At 34.7% G+C, this 17,678-nt stretch overlaps 1 protein-coding gene across 6 annotated transcripts in view; it reads left to right on the forward strand.

Annotated features, from left to right (window-relative positions):
* Positions 1-904: 904 nt before the first annotated feature.
* Positions 905-17,678, forward strand: part of LOC149414886 (folylpolyglutamate synthase, mitochondrial-like) — a 33,987-nt gene continuing 17,213 nt past the window's right edge. The window contains exons 1-6 of one of the 6 annotated variants that reach the window (XM_089642906.1): positions 905-1,038; positions 1,582-1,872; positions 7,049-7,129; positions 9,013-9,120; positions 10,086-10,265; positions 14,059-14,195. In XM_089642906.1, coding sequence (XP_089499032.1) covers positions 1,756-1,872; positions 7,049-7,129; positions 9,013-9,120; positions 10,086-10,265; positions 14,059-14,195 — 623 coding nt within the window. In that variant the 5' untranslated portion in view covers positions 905-1,038; positions 1,582-1,755. Of the gene's footprint in view, positions 1,147-1,581; positions 1,873-7,048; positions 7,130-9,012; positions 9,121-10,085; positions 10,266-14,058; positions 14,196-17,678 lie in introns of all 6 variants that reach the window. The other 5 variants (XM_089642905.1, XM_089642904.1, XM_089642907.1 and 2 more) reach the window with 5 other exon arrangements.

The following is a 17,678-nucleotide window of genomic DNA, read 5'->3' on the forward strand; positions in this document are numbered from 1 at the left end:
CATCTAAAAACATAATGAAAAAAACACACATTTTTTAATTTTAAGAAATAATCGAATCTTGCACATCTTCATCCATTTTCCGCCGATGGTGCAGTGAAAAACCTGTCCAAAGTCGTTTGTTTCTCTCTTTTCTTCAACATCTGCCGGAAATAACGGACAAGAGTATCGGAGTACAGGTCGTTGATCCTGTTTGCTTCAGCGGAATCCGGATAGTGGGCATTGGTAAACTCCTGAACTGCTTTCCATTTGACCAGGATGTTCTTGATGTCAGCAGTTGGAATTGGTTGATTGTTTGATTGTTGCTCCTCGTTATCAGATGACGCTTCCCTTTGAGCATTGTCCTGTTGTTGGGCCAGAAGTGTTTGGAGCTCTTCAGTTGTCAGCTCTTCTTTGTGTTCCTCAATAAGCTCCTCTACATCCTCTTCCTCTACCTCTAATTCCAACCTTTGGGCCACTGTGATGATGTCCTTCACCACTTCTGTGTCATCAACTACTGCTTCTTCCTGAATCCACGAAGGCACAAGCATCTTCCAAGCAGAAATGAGGGTCCTTTGTGACACTTCTTCCCAGGCCAGGCCGCAGTGACTAACGAGTCTAACGACTGCCTGCGCGGGAGGATGCAATTAATCGGCAGTGATCGTAGAAGATCGGGCGACTTCGTTGTGTGAAGCGAAGTTCGTTGTATGAATCGTGAAATGAACGAAAAGGAAGTTCGTTGTGTGCAGCATTCGCTGTGCGAGGCGTTCGTTGTGTGAGGCACCACTGTACTTAGGAACCAGGTATTTTGGAGATTTGTCGCAAGTACAAAGTACGGTATGAAAATACTCGGTACTTCTACTGGGTACGATAAGTACGCCTCACCGGCCTCACCTCTAGTACTGTCACCAACTGTCACTACTGTCAGCACTCTCAGATTGCGACGGTGTGCGTTTGACATTTTACTTAAATAGTTTTATATTGCACGTGAGTGCATATTGCACTAACCCCAATTATTCGTACAAATAACCGACTCTCAGCGATACCTTTCTAATTTAAGTGGTAACTTAAAGAATGTTATCTAATTAAATCGCTTTTATTCGACTTTATAAGGTGCTTAAATATATAACCATACACCCAATTAAATAATTTTAAAAGAACATCTGTGCGGTAAAATTAAGATCAATCTTGTCGAATTCCGCTGTACGTTTAATACGCAAAAAATATATAAAAAGTACTTGGTTTCAACTTAATTTCTACAAGAAATATCTAATTATGTGGTGGGAGATTGTAAACGATGCTTTAAAGTTCCATTTTTCTCAAAGTTATGTTTGGAGGTTAGGAAATATGCACGAATTATTAAAATAATCCAAACTAAACCCTGAAAACCTATTTTGTGAATGTTTACTTAAACCCCTGACTTATATAGTTGTCTCCATTAGTTATTTAAGTTAAAATCAAGTGTTGTTTTTTTTTTTTTAAATAGCATTGTCATGCATCGGAATTCGATAAGCTTACCAAATTAAGTAATATAGTAATTTCTATTGTGATGTAACTTTTCAAATTACATGACAAACACAAGCACTGTATTATCATCGTTTTCAGTGACCCTCAGGTCAAATGTGAGTGGTTTATTTATGGGTCAAATGTTACAGTTTTATCAAGTCTTTCATAAAAGTTTCCTGGAATAATATGTTTTGTTGTGTGCAACACTCAGAGGCAAGTAGTGGGGAGAAAAAAGTGTTTGCAAAAACAATATTGTCGTGCTTCCGTCCATAAATGATTGGCAATAATTGCATAGGAAAGCTGGCAGGCACACTGCAGCGCTCCGCTGTGAACATAACACGTAAAAACATAAACACCATTACAAGAATGGATTTGGAATTTGATTACGAGGTAATTTTAAACTCTGTTATTTTATATTTGTAAGCATAACTGCGTTTATCAGTTTATACTTGATAATGATACAGAAGTTTGTGGTATCTATTTAGTTTAACGTCTTGATCTCTGATGCTAAATCTTCGCAGTGCGCCTGCTAATTTTATTTTCCTCATTAAATGTAAATATTTACCTCATTTGCCACACTTTTAATATGCACAGATTATGGAAATCACACTTCGTTTCACGTTAATTATTACAAGAAACAACTATTTACATCGGGGAGATGGTAAAAGATGCAATAAAATTACATTTTGGAAAAGTTAAAAATTTTCCCTTATTAAATGATCCTTTTGCCACCATTTTGGATGGTTTTAGTATGGATTGAAGTTTGTGAAAGTTTCGTTTCAGTCTAAATATGCATTAATTACTTAATTAACCCAAACCAAGAACATATGTCTCTATTGAAACTTTCAGAAAGAAGAATAAGCACAGATTCAATACTGTTACAAAGAATACTACATTTTAAAATTGACTGTCCTGAATTACTTCAATGTATCAATATCCATGTTCCCAAAAAATCATGCCGACATTTCTTGCCGATATTCTGATCTGGGTGATATATTTCATTTGAAAACTAATCAGTATAAATGTTGTATATTGTATCACTTTTATTCTTCTATGTACCCATATAAATAGACCTATGTACCCATATAACTTCTCCGCTTCTACTATTTTGTTTTGTTGAATCTTTTAAATTCAATTATATGCGTGAGGATTCATTTTTGCCATTATGTTTACATTCTTCTTTATTGTATTAGTTTTTAAGTGTTTGCTCTGATACAAAATGCTTGTATTTTTTTAAAGGAAAGCCCTCTAGGGCGTGTAATAAATAAATAAATAAATAAATAAACTTTTTTTGTTGCATATAAATAGTTGTTTCTTGTAATAATTGTAGAAATGAAGTGTAATTTCCAAAATCTGTGGCTAAAAGTGCAGCGGTTAGGTAAATAATTACCCTTACTCATGTTTTTGTAAATAGTACCATCTTACTAGATAATGTGTTTACATATTGCACGTTCCAGAGTGGAAGATACTCTCAGTATCGCCCTGGTGTAAGACCAACATTCAGAATTGAAACTTTGCTTCAAATGGCTTTAGCCGTGTTTTGTGACCAGATCTGAATAGCCAGGTACTCCCCCAACTTTTTCTTCCCCATCTCCTCACCCTCACCACTACCTTCAACCTCACAACATACCCCGATTGGGGATGCCATAGTGTCACTGGCTCCACACGAATAATAAGGAGCAATAGGGACTTTTGTACGGTATTCACATTACATTAACAGTATTTATTTATATATATATACGCCTAAAAAGGCTTTTACATAGAAGTGATACATGATGCAGTGTACATAGGAGAATATCTGTATTATACAGGAGATATTGACAGTAAATAGATGTAATCCATTTTAAAGAAGGTACAAAATACACAATTGTAAAGTTGTGATTATAAGTATAATGAGAAAATATTAAAAAATATGAAGCAATATTAGTAAAACGTAAGAGTAACATAAATTAAAAAAGAAATTACAACAACACTACATATAAGACAAATCATTAAAACTAATTTACCAACCCTACTCTAATTTGTGGGATTCGACAAAGTGTTGGTGTAGATTATGCTTAATTCTATATATGGAGTCAATAAATAAATCAATAGCACCCCCATACTTGTTGCCCAGATCATGCATCCTATTGGTCAGTGAGTGTGTCTGATTGTTGGTCGAGTATATACCATAAGTAGTTTCCACAGTATACCTAATATAATATGAAGATACAAATAAATTATTTTCCTGCGTTAATGTAAAAAACACACTTCACCACAATCCATGCGTTTGCCCTGATGATTGACCCTTAGCGTGTGTCGCTCTCCATAGAGAGAAAAAAAATTGCCGTATTTTTAAACGCCTGGGGTCTCAAAAGTTGCGTACGATCTGTAACTATTCGAAAACGTAAAAATAAATGAAATTGGTGTTCACTATTAGCTCGCTAAAATGGTCGGAAGTATTGAAAAAAATTTGATTTCGTGATTTGGGAAAAAAATAAAATAATGGGTCCATGTTTTATATTTTGTAGCACACTTAATTTTATTTCCATAACTGCAGTACAAAGAACGAAAAATAAATATTTTTTTATACATATGTGATGTGTTTGTTAAAAATATAAAAGGGGAAAATAACACTTTTTATGGTTAAATTCAAGATACTAAACAATAACGTACAACAACATTTTTGACCAAAATACAACGAATAAAAAATAATGGATGCTCAAAATTGAATGATAACATATTGTTAAAACAGTAATTACTTAAAATGTTGCTTGGCGTAAATATAACCTTTTCTAGCATTGTAACCAGCAACAGAAGAAGACGCCTCTGTGGTCAACTTCACACACCTTTCCACTAATTGTGTGTAGCAAGGAAATTTAGTAAAATAAAACCTTTTTACATTTCCTTCATCACACAATTTAAGTAATTCGTCCGTTTTTACATTGCTCAGGAGTGGAGGTTCTGTCAGAATTAAATCTGTGGCCTGCCAGTCAATTAATTCTATGTATCTATTGCAATTGAAATTAATTTTTGGAATTATGAACTCTCTCACTCCTGAAGTTTGAAGGGCCCTATATTTAATGATTCTTCTACACCCTAGCTCCCTTATACATTTATTGTCATCGGTTAGCATTGATAGAATAATGTTTTCCGGGTGTGCAAAATATCCGTTCCTCTGAATCACGGGGTCGACAATATCTTTCAAATGAAAGATATCTGGAAATGCTAACCATTTTCCAGAGATTACGGGCTCCATCTATACAAGAACTATTGCACTTTATGGTAAACCATGTTGGAGCATATACTCTCACAATAAAGGTGGCCAATATCTGCAAATTTTCTGTGGGGTTTTCCGTTGCAACATATCGCCGTAATATTCTGTTTGCAGTTGTTAGCCACCTGGCAATAGACATTTTCCCTGGTTGTTTCCTTACCAAATCTACAGTTATCATACCTTTTGACACAGCCAGACACACATTATATAAATAATTTTGGTCCGTGCTTAATTTTTCTGTTATATTTTCAGGTATGGATGATTGAATGGGAACAAACCGAATAATTTTCATGTTCTAACAATTTTTTAAGTTTCTTCCGATTGGTCCCGAGAAAGCTACAGGTCCGCTAATCGGTCCATCTAATGAAGATAGCAGATGTCGCAATGGTAGTTCATTGGCGTGCAGCTGGCAGATAAGTCATTGCAATGGCTTTCCAAGTCTCTGTTCCATTCTTGAAATGATTCCATTTTTCCGGCCAGTGTTTGTATTTGTTCCGTCACAACCAACTGCAACGATTTTCTCCATTTGACGATTTTCCTCTTCCAAAAGAAAACATATGGCATTTTCGCTGTCTTTAGCAGTACCAGATGATGGCGTAGCGTGTCCGAGATACACTGATCCTGGCTCCTGCACAAGCGTTATGTGTTCTTCAACTTTTATTTGTCGATAAAATTTTTACTTCCTTTCTTGATAATAAACATTGTTTTGTCTTTGCGCCCATCGAAAAATAAACCTTCGATATTAGTCAATTTACGGCTATTTAATAACATATCTCTAGTTTGCTTTCTAGCTCTTCGTAATCTACTATGATCTATAACGGAAGACGGACCAGCTTCATTTACATCTTGTAAAACCGCAGAAGCAATGGCAGCTGCTGCTCTGTGTGATACGCCGTATCGATCACAAATATGAGATAACCTCGTCAATGGATTCTTCATCTTCGAATATTGTATATTTAGAGGAGATAATGTATCTTGAGCCACTGCAGATTGATGATCTTCACTTAGCGCTGGTTCCTCATCAGAATCTGAAAAACTGTTGGAAAGAAGCGGAAGAAGAGTAGATGGTTTTTCTAAAGGTCGTGACTTATTCGGATTTACAATCCTTTGCGCCCTTGTATATTTTTAACGAAGTTTTTGCGTAGTGTTGAAATCGATATTCCCCATAATCATTAATCTTTGACTACGTTGATTCTCCAAAAAAATACGTTCTTGTTGTGGGACTGACCTCAGCCTGCCACATTTGCAGATGGAATAGTTTGTACATTTACAGGCTGCAATATCAAAAAGTTGTTGACCCTTCACGATGAATGCATCTAGTTCGATGTATGCTTGGGACTTGCTGGTACTTGTTTTTAAATTTTTCAATAGTAATAGGAATTGAAGATTTCTGCCATATCTCAGTCAACACTTGGGATACCTCTGTGGAGATTTCTGCGGCAGATGGCTCTTTCAATGTTGTCAGCTTCATTTTATACCGCAACCACTCGTAATGCCTGAAGACATCTTCATAACTTGGCAGAGTAGTCCACTTCATTTCTTCAGGAAACTTGTCGAACATACTTAATTTGGTAGATAATCATACGTTTGGAAATCATACTGCTAACGTAATGTTAATAATTTTATAGCCTTAGATAACAAAACGATACACTGTCGCATAAAACAATACAGACAAATGCAGCGGGCGGGCGCGTACGGGGGACTAACAACTTAAACTTGACAAAAAACAAGCCTCTTATTGTGGCAGGAGTAGGGGCACAGTGGTAGGAGAAGGAGGTGGTGGAGCAGACGAAAAGAAAGGGGAGATGTTCATTTGAGTCTTCAAATATCAAACCAAGTCCAATAATTGAAAATTAAAGCAAACTAAATGGCAATGGAAATCGTTTTAGTGGATTTTTATCATTTTTTTGTTAATTTCGGCATTCTTGTAGATTTACTTGCTTTAATAAAATTGATTTTTTTATTTAATTTTTGTCAACTACACGCAGTTTTTAATAATAAACAAACGTTAAAAGGTTAAATTATTTTGAAGAAAATATTAATTACCATTATTTAAAAATACATGTTTTAGGTTTTTTTTCTGTTTTTCAATGCATTTTAGCGAGCTAATAACCATTTTTAAAAAAATAATTTTAAATGTAGTTCTCATTTTCTTTGGAAGACGCAACTTTTGAGACATCAGGCGTTTCTAAATTCAAAAGTTGAAATAATTGACACACCCTATTGACCCTGTAACACTGCTTGAAACGTTGGCTAAAGAAGGAAAAGCACAACATGACATAATCTATATTGTTGGTATATTTATTACAGAAAGCAATATACACTTTGAATTCACTGCAGTCGAACGCTGTGACCATCCAACACATCCAAGAAAGAAAACGCAGGCGAGAGGTCAGTACTATTGTATTAATAAAGTCTGCAAGGTTAGCAGTCCACTACGGAATGCTGATACCAACCCTGATGTATTGCAGTGAAGCATGGACCCGGCAGAGGAAGTACAAATAATGATAAATGATAGTAAAATCTTATTATTTTATTTTTTAATGTTAAACTAATGTTTATAAGACAAGGTTTTATGCGTAGCATAAAGGATAACAAATAATTATAAGCAATAATTGCCATAAATAATAATATTTGACATCTTTAATACGTATTTAAGTCAACATATATCACCAACAAATGTAGATATAATATGTCTCGACGCCATCTAGTGGGAAATTTAGCACTAACAAAGCCTTTCCTACAAAAATAAAGTTGGTTGTTTACAGGTGAAAACATATAATAAGCAGTAATTAAAACCGTAAACAACCAACTTTATTTTTGTAGGAAAGGCTTTGTTAGTGCTAAATTTCTCACTAGATGGCGTCGAGACATATTATATCTTCATTTATTATTACAGGTGGAAAAAATATAATAAGCAGTAATTGTTGATTGATGTACTAGTACATATTGAATTATTTGGCGGGTTGGAAATAAGCCGACATAGCTCAGTGGTTCAGAGCACCTGACCGGACATCAGAAGGTATGGGTTCAATTCCCGTTAGCGGAATTTTAGCATTCGTTCATTCATTTCGGAGCATTTATTTTTACTCGGGAAATATTTTCAATTTGTATTGATATTTCAGGTGACTAATTATTGCTTATAATTATTTGTAATCACTCTGTCTAGTAAAATCATGTATCACCGTGTTTCAAATGCGCAGATCCTGAAAGAATGCAAGACTGATATAAGTGTAATAACGATAAGTGCTATTATCTCTGTCATAAAAACAAGATTAAAAAAGGGATACTTGGATGGTTTCGGGCATGTAGAACTGATGAACAGAGAGAATGCTACAAGAAGTTGTCATACAAGAAGAAATCATTTTTAAATCTTCCACTATAGATATATTTTCGATCATTGTACCCACATATTATTTGTGGATTCACCTTCATTTTTCTGCTTCAAAATATTTTTGTATTTACTCCTTTAAAAAAAATTTTTCACATCGGCTGTATTACGCGCCCGGTATTGAAATTCTTGAAAAGAATCAATATAATTTACCCATGAAAAAAGTAATTATTCTTTAAATTGCTTTTATATTTTCAGTATTTTTTTATATATTTAATTATTATACTGAATCAATTTGCCCTTGTTAATTATATACATGGTGTCCAGAAACTCATAGTACAAGCGAGAAACTGGTGAATTTACATCGTAATCAGAGTGGGAGCAATTTATATTTTTTCATATTCATAATGTGTACCTTCAGTTAATATGTAATTATTATAATTCAACAATTAAATAAATATTTTTTAAAATTCAATGGGTTAAAAACACATTCGAGAGAACTCAAATAAGTGTAAAATGTACACATATAAAAAAGCTTCAAATAGTCCATTTTTCCTAGCTACCTTAATCTTCACTTATTTTGGACTAAATGTTTGGGCTCGTTGTGTCCCAATTAAATGAATTTGACTGTATCTTTAAAAAAAATCAACCGATAAAGAACAAAGTTCTTTTACTATAATGCATCCATTTTAAAACAATAATAATTTGTTGTAACTGAGGATTGAACCTTTCTACCCAACCTTGCCAAATCCCGAGTGTATGTGATTGCCACTAAAAGTTGACAGAATGCATTGTCATCGCCAACGAGTATACATGTCGACTTTCAGCTCGATCGGATGTCGGGAAGTGGGTTAATTTCCGCTTCCAAGATTTGCATTCAATCATTACCGAAAACATAACGAAATTCAAAAAGATGTATTTAAAAAAAAATTATCATTTTCAGGATAATGTGAACATCAAAGAAGCGTGGAAATTTCTAGGGCGAGTCGGAATAGGTACTGAGGAGATGAAAAAACTTTCCGTTATTCATATTGCCGGAACCAAAGGAAAGGTAAGAATACATCCTTCATATCACTTTTGTAAACAAACAATAAAAACTTTACGCTAGCCGTTTTTGTAAATTTGTATGTATTAGCTTTATTGGTTGCCTTATCTCTCTATTATCTATTATGCTTTGATGTTGTAACCATTTCAAGCACTTTGAAATCTTTTATTTAACCTTGGTGCCTTTAACTTTAGTGCCAGGGGTAAAGTGACTTTTATTTCCTTGCAAGCGAATTGCATTTCCTGTAAATAAATTCCTTAGCTAATTGGAATTATGTAATTTGACACGGAATTTGCTATGTGATTTTTCGTGGATAAAATAAATATGTTTGCAAGTGACGAAATGATAACATAGAACTATAACGTAAGATTTGCTATTTTTTTGCCAAGCGAATAAAATATATTTTAATATGCTGGAACCTTTTTTTAAGGTTAAAAATACCATGAAATCGACGCAAGTGGGTGAACCTAAATCAAGATTATTTATGTATGGAACCCTCATAAATAATCACACATTTATTTATTCATTGTTTAAAACGAATCTTCTAAATTGCTTATTTATTTGATTAATTTTTTACTAGAGCTGTTTGGTAATTTTAAAATAAAAAATCGTTTACCTAAATTTAGGCAGGCATATTTCAAGGCCTAGAATGGTAAGATCTAAATATGTGTAGCCATCGCTCAAGGCCTAGAGCGGTGAAACCCAAATATGTGTAGCCATCGCTCAAAGCTTAGAGCGGTGAAACCTAAATATGTGTAACTATCGCTCAAGGCCTAGAGCGGTGAGACCTAAATATCGGTAGCTATCCTTCGACTGGTTAGAAAGATGGAAAGTAGTTTTCCATCTGTTTTTCCAAACCAGTCAGAAATCTGTTCTCTGCTGAAGTAGCAATAACTCTCCGACAATGAGCTTTGAACTCTCACTTATGTGGAAGTAAAAATCGCCATTTTGACTTCTTTTTTCATTTTCAGGGCAGCACTAGTGCCATGTGCGAGTCAATCCTGCGCCAACACGGCTACCGCACCGGGCTGTACTCCTCACCGCATCTGGTCTCTGCTACTGAAAGGATCCGACTGGACGGCCGCTGTATCAGCAGGGAGGACTTCGCCCGTAGTTTCCACCAGGTGCACCAACAACTCTGGAATAAGAGGGTGAGAGAGATTCTTGAGAGGTGTTTGTATTATAGTGTTAGAATATTATTAATGCCCCTTAATACAGGGTGGGGCAAAAGTAATCACCCGATGTTCTTTTTTTTGCTGTAATTTTTTTTTTATGATAAACTGTGGTACTGCTTGTAAAATTTATTTATTTAATCCATTAGAATTTATTCCATTAAGTCGATAAAATGATATCGGCCAGCCGCCAGAGTTGATGACCATACGGGCCCATTTTCCATCACTCTTGCCAGAACTTGGGGCGACAGGTTCTCGCATTCCTGGCGAATATTCACCTTAAAGGCTTCAATAGTCTGAGGCGTGTTGACGTAAACCCGTGACTTCAAAAAACCCCATAAAAAGAAGTCTGGAACGGTTAAATCGGATAATCTGGCCGGCCAGTGCAAATCACCAAAATGAGAGATTAAGCGCCCTGGAAAAATGGAAACAATTATTCCGCGTTCTTGCTGAGTAAACCGATTCATGTCTTGTCGATTTGTATTCTGCGTTTGTTTACTTCACAAATGTCAAAACCGAATTGACATTTGGTGCCATTTGCAAAAGTTATAGCGTTCTCCAATAGGGTGATTACTTTTGCCCCACCTTGTAGTAGCGAGTTATTAGAGTAGGATCTAACAGGTGGCCTTGGGAAGACGACGAAGATGTTCCGGAATCCAGACAGCATGTCTGATGTTTTTATAATAGTAATTATCTCCAAAAATTATGGAAATAAGAAACGATAGTTACCCGTATCTAGGTTTCATCGCTCTAGGTCTTGATCCATGGCTGCCTAAATTTTGTTAAACAGTTTTTATCAATTTGTTTTTTATGATTTTTTTTTCACTTTTTAAATCCTACTTATATGGGATAAATTATGAAATATAAGTGGATTCATTACAAGCTGTAAACCACAGTAAGCAGTTTATACTCGGAAGTGTGATGTTTTCAATGAGCGCGAGCGAATCCAAAACCGAATGCCCGTACATGTAAATGTCGCACAGACATCACTCGAGTGGTTATGAACTTCCAAAGTGAACTTGGGTAAAACGTATACAATCAAGACTCGTTACACCACACATATGTAATATGATTATTGTGTTATTATTATAAATCGCAAAGGAAAATTAGTTTATTTAGTGTATTCCAGCAATTTCAATTTATTTTTATTTTTCGGAATAACTTTATTGAGTAAAACCTCAAATTGTAATATCTAAATATTGAAAACAATATTAGTGATTTCTAAACGAAGATCTGAAACAGAAAAATCAGAAAAGGAAACGGTCACATTTCCGGGACACTGTCCCGGAAAGACAAGGGTCCTGGGTTCGAGTCCCAGATGTGACCGTTTCCTTTTCTGATTTTTCTGTTTCAGATCTTCGTTTAGAAATCACTAATATTGTCTTCAATATTTAAATATTACAATTTGAGGTTTTACTCAATAAAGTTATTCCAAAAATAAATATTCATTCTAGACTTGCAGAAAAAGTCAACAGATGTCGCACATTAAAAATAAAAAATAAGATTGGTTTATCTAAAAAGACGCTGTCTGGATTGCATTTAGTTCGGGTTGAATCTTGCGATCATACATAAAGATAGTTGCCAATAAAAATGTGCGGTGAAAAAATGAAGACAATGTTAGTAGTTCTTATTCGAAGTATGATACAGTTAAAAGTGACCGAGGGGAATAGGGTCCCATTAGCTGAGTTGGTAGAGCACTTTCCCGGAAAGACAAGGGTCCTGGGTTCGAGTCCCAGATGTGACCGTTTCCTTTTCTGATTTTTCTGTTTCAGATCTTCGTTTAGAAATCACTAATATTGTCTTCAATATTTCAATTTATTTTGTTTGAAACAAAAAATTACAAAATGTGAACTATTTTAAAGTATTATTTGCTGTACCTATAATCTTTTGTTGTGGTTGTTTGTTGTCTTTTTTTCTAAATATTATTGAAACCAATTATGTGTGCCTTGTACGTTATATTATTATAGCGCCCTTGAGGTGATTTTTCACGAAAACGGCGCTATATAAATTAGCCAAATATTATTATTATTATCACTGTTTCTCTGTTTATTATTTCAAATGCTCGCTCAAGCTATGTTGGTTTGGGGTTTTCCGTTATTATGTTGTTATTATAATTGGTAACCTCTCGATACTGTTGGCAATATGCAACCGTTAATTGATTTTCTGTAATATTCCATAACAATTGTTTTGTTAGATTATTTACATTAGCAGTACTAAATTTTTATTATTATTTGCATTCAGTGTCACATACATTTTTTTATTTTGGTCTTAAATAGTAGGCATCGTTATTACAACAAAAATACAGTATCTAAGTATTAAAAGAACAAAAGTAAAAAAAAAATAACAATACATAAATAAATTGCAATAGTGTATATCTAAAAATCATCGATCATTGTGTAGGTTTTCTGTAAAAAAAAGTAATGTCAGTTGTTTTTTAAATTTTAAATAGTTTTTTTCACTTTTTATTTTATCGGGTAAATCGTTGAATAGCTTAGGGCCTAAGTATTCATAATAGTTATAAAGTAATATTAATTTACTGCTTTTGTATCGAATACCTCACATAATAAATTTATAAGAAGATTGCAGAAAAAATTATTGTATGTATTATAATATATGTAGATACACAGTACCTCGTTGTACGTGCACTGTCCATTTATTTAAAAAATAATAATAATGTGGTCACCCCAAAAGCTTAGCGACCTACACGGTGAACAAAAAGCATCAAATGTGTAAGCAAACGTGTAATAATTTCCACAATTTAAGATTTATTTTTTAAGGTTTTGGAAAAATATTACTACCAAACTAACATGTAGAATATTTAACATCCCCAAAAGGTTATGAATGTAATATTTTTTTATTATTTTTTAGTGACACACTAATGTTTATAAGACAACGTTTTTTATGCACGGCACAAAGGATAACAACTTATTACAAGCAATAATTTGTGATCATTTATGCCATGCATAAAAACCTAGTCTTATAAATGTTAGTTTATCATTAAAAAATAAAAATATTTCACCAACAAATGTAGATAAAATATGTCTCGACGCCATCTAGTGGGAAATTCGGCAGTTACAAAGCCTTTCCTACATAAATAAAGTTGGTTATTTACAGGTGAAAAAATATAATAAGCAGTAATTGTTGATTGAAATACTAGTATATATTAAATTATTTGGCGGGTTGGGAATAAGCCGACGCAGCTTAGTGGTTCTGAGCACCTGACCGGCAATCAGAAGGTGCAGGGTTCAATTCCCGCCGGCGGCATTTATTTTTACTCGGGAGATTTTTTAATTTATATGGATATTTCAGGCGAGTAATTATTGCTTATATTTGTAATATTTTTACTTCAAATAATTTTTTTCAATGTATCAAAATCAGCAGAAATTTCCTGTGTAGCTTTTATTATTTTTATATTTACTATTGAGGACCGTTAATTGACTTAGCGATGTCCTGTTTTAACTCCAACAATTGGCATTACATCTGACTGTAAATTTGTTAAGTTTCGGATCCTCCAAGATGGTGGCCTTGATGGATACTACCAGTTTATCCCACCACATTATTATTTAAATTGAATGGCCAAATAAAAATATTAATATGGAAACACATCAACTGCTTACTGCGATTTAAAGCCAATGAATGATTTCAGAGGCAAATTTGGTTTTGATTTACTAAATAAGAGAAAATTAGAAACATACATTTTTGGATGCGAGGTCTACTCTTTAAGTACTACTAGCATACGTAGTTTCTTGAATTATATGCTCTTCCTCATCAGGAAAGTGACACAGACATCCCCGGATACTTCATGTCCCTGACAGTGCTGGCTCTGAAGGTGTTTCTGCAGGAGAAGGTGGACGTGGCCATCATAGAAGTGGGAATCGGCGGGGAATATGACGTCACCAATGTGGTCAAGTAAATACATGGAGTCTTATCTCAACCGTGTTAAATTGAGCCCTTATGCCGTTCAGTAAAAATGTTAATATTTGTTTGTTCAAAATCGAAAGTTCTTCATGGGTTGCTTTAAAATTTTGACACAACGTTACATTCTAATATGCGTGTGTTTTTATATACCTATATTATATAGATGTCACCTGTGACAGGTAAACACACGTTTTTTTTTAACCTTTTGAACGCGTTAATTTGCTCCGTTTTATCTATACCCGTACGCGGTACATATTTTCAAATACCTATGCACGCAATTAAATGTCAAATTATAGCATTCTTGCATGATTTATTGGACTATATAGACAGAACAGATTATTCTCCACAATATGAAAACAAATCCTCGTGTGTCAACACTCTTAGATGTTTATAAAAACAAAAACATAAAATTTCATACAAAGATGTACCGTATCTTTTGAATGTGGTCCCGCCATTCACTCGGCGTGTGTGTACTTAGGCCACTGCGTTGATAGACACAAGTGGGACACCATGAACACTTATGAAAAGTTATGAATGACATACTAGTACTAACGCCATCCGTTGACAAAAATGTAAACTAAAGGACTAAAAGGCGCGAAGAGGCGCACTTGATTATCGATCTTTTTTTATGAAATACAATTTTATTTTTGAGAAATTCTTGTAGATGTCATCATCGTGATAGTTCTACAAATGTCCAAGTGAGCAAGAAATACATTTATGACGAAAGAGTGTTGGAATATCGGCCGTCAAAGTTTCCGTATCAACTGTTGATACAGCCGCGTGTGAGTATGTAGTTTTTGCCGTAACAACAGTTGATACGGCCGCGTGCAAAGAGTTAAACAACGCCATCTGCTGGACTTAAAAGAAACACGCGCTATAGTTTCTCTATCTGCACAGACAGACTGAACTATAGCTAGTTACATATAAATTTATTTGACTTTCAATGTGTATATGCTCGGTAAAGTGAAATGAAACATTTAACGGCCAATATCTCAGAACTCACTTTTTCATATAACACTGTTTTTTTGCATAAGAACACTATTACTATCAAATATGTATTATTTGTCAGTGAAAGAGAGGAAGCGAATATACATAGGAAATGTGACGAGGCATCCATACCAGCGTATCCGTTGCGGATTTGCTATTAGCTCACCACACAATCCTCAGTTTTATGGTGTTTTGAACCTAAAACATGCTCCTAGCGTACTAAAACATATTTTATTCGCTTGGCAAGAAAATATCAAATATCAAGTTGTAGTTTTAGGTTTTCATTTCGTCACTTGCAAACATATTTATTTTATCTATGAAAAATCATCTCACAAATTCCGTGTCAAATGACGTAATTCCGATTATCAAAGGTATTTATTTACAGGAAACACTTATTTAGCTGGAAAATATGATGAAATTTTGTACGTCTTCATTATACAGGGTTTTCCAATAAGAGGTGTTATTTTGAATAGCCCGCTATTTCGGTAGATGTTACTTTTGAAGCTGTCATTTTTTGACATTTGACAAGTAGAAACTACGCCATTAATAAAAATGGAACGATACAAGCTTCAACAACGCATAGAAATTATTAAAATTCACTTGAGTGAATCAAATGCAAATCATCTTGAGTGATGAGGCCCATTTCCACCTCGGTGGCTTCGTCAACAAGCAAAATTGTCGCATCTGGGGCTCGGAAAACCCAAGAGTTATTGTTGAAAAGCCTCCTTATCCTCAACGTGTGACTGTTTGGTGCGGTTTATTTATTTATTTTATTTATTTATTTATTTATTGTTTATTTGCAAAAACAGTATGAACCAGAACATTGCAATATCGATAATTAACATTTACAAAAAAGTGAATAACAAATAGGTACATTTACAAGTGGGACAAAGAAAAAAGTTTCAAATTTAGATTTACAATTTTAAGTATTGAATAATAATATTTCACGTTTAAATACATTGTAGGACATGTGGAAAATATCCACATTTCCTGCGAGGCAGTTAATTAACCTAGTGATTCTTCCCAAGGGCATCACCATTGGTAAGTTAGTTCTGCACCTAGGAAGAATCAAAAGCCTGTGTTGGCGGCCTCGCGCGAAATTATCCGGGACATAAAATCCTATTTTAGCCAGAATGTCTGGTATTGATACTAAACCGTTTAGTAGCTTATACGCCATCAGGAGTAATGCAACATCCCTTCTGGAACTAAGGCTGGTATATTTATGGTCCGGCGGAGTCATTGGACCTTACTTTTACGAAAATGAGGCTGGAGCAACAGTTACGGTGAATGGATTGCGCTATCGAGAGATGATTAATGATTTTTTATGGCCGGAATCCGATGGTATTGATCTGGACAACGTTTACTATCAACAAGACGGCGCTACGTGCAACACAAGCGACGAAACCATTGATCTTTTACGATTGAATATCAAAATAACACCTCTTATTGTGGCACGTTCTAGAATGGAAGATACTCTCAGTATCGCCCTGGTGTAAGACCACAATTCAGAATTGGAACAGCTTGAAATGGCTTTAAAACTGAAAAACATCCCTCATATTCCTCTTCCCCATCTCCTTCCCCTCCCCACTACCTTTAGCCTCACAACATATCCCTTTTGGGGACACCATAGTCTCACTGGCTCCAGATGGTTGGGAGCAGTTAGGACTCTTGTGCGGTATTCACATGAAAAAGCATTACTAGATACATAATATCGAAACAAACTTTTCTCATAATCTAGTTAATAATTCTTACAGCAAACAATCGGCTTACTGTAGATAAGATCTATCGTTAAGAATAATTTGTTTGCTTTGTAAATATAGAAATTTTTTCAGCTTTGTGCATACAAACTCTGTGAAATATTCGTGGTTAGGTCAACATTCTCAGTGTGTAATTTGAATTGGACGTCTTTTTAGCAGCGCCATTCTGCGATCAAGGTTCCTCATTCTAATTGCTCTACGGTGGTAATTGTGTATGCTCGTAAATATGAACCATGTTTTGCATAGTTTCTTATCAAATGAGCTATAAATTCCTTGGCTCTGAACCCGGAAGTGACGTGTTTGAAACCCGACATGGACAAATATAATAAAAATTAATGTTGCTTATTGTTTTCACATAATATGTAGTATAATCTAATATTATATTATGTACAGGGTTTTCCAATAAGAGGTGTTATTTTGATATTCAATTATCAAAGATCAATGGTTTTGTTGCTTGTGTGGCACGTAGCGCCGTCTTGTTGAAAGTAAACGTTGTCCAGATCAATACCATCCAATTCCGCCCATAAAAAATCATTAATCATCTCTCGATAGCGCAATCCATTCATCGTAACTGTTGCTCCAGCCTCATTTTCGAAAATGTAAGGTCCAATGACTCCGCCGGACCATAAACCGTACCAAACAGTCACACGTTGAGGATAGAGAGGCTTTTCAACAATAACTCTTGGGTTTTCTTGTTGACGAAGCCACCAAGGTGGAAATGGGCCTCATC

The sequence above is a fragment of the Hesperophylax consimilis genome, chromosome 19 (genome assembly GCF_061612785.1).
Source record: "Hesperophylax consimilis isolate HC1 chromosome 19, BYU_Hcon_1.0, whole genome shotgun sequence".
NCBI classification, from domain to species: domain Eukaryota; kingdom Metazoa; phylum Arthropoda; class Insecta; order Trichoptera; family Limnephilidae; genus Hesperophylax; species Hesperophylax consimilis.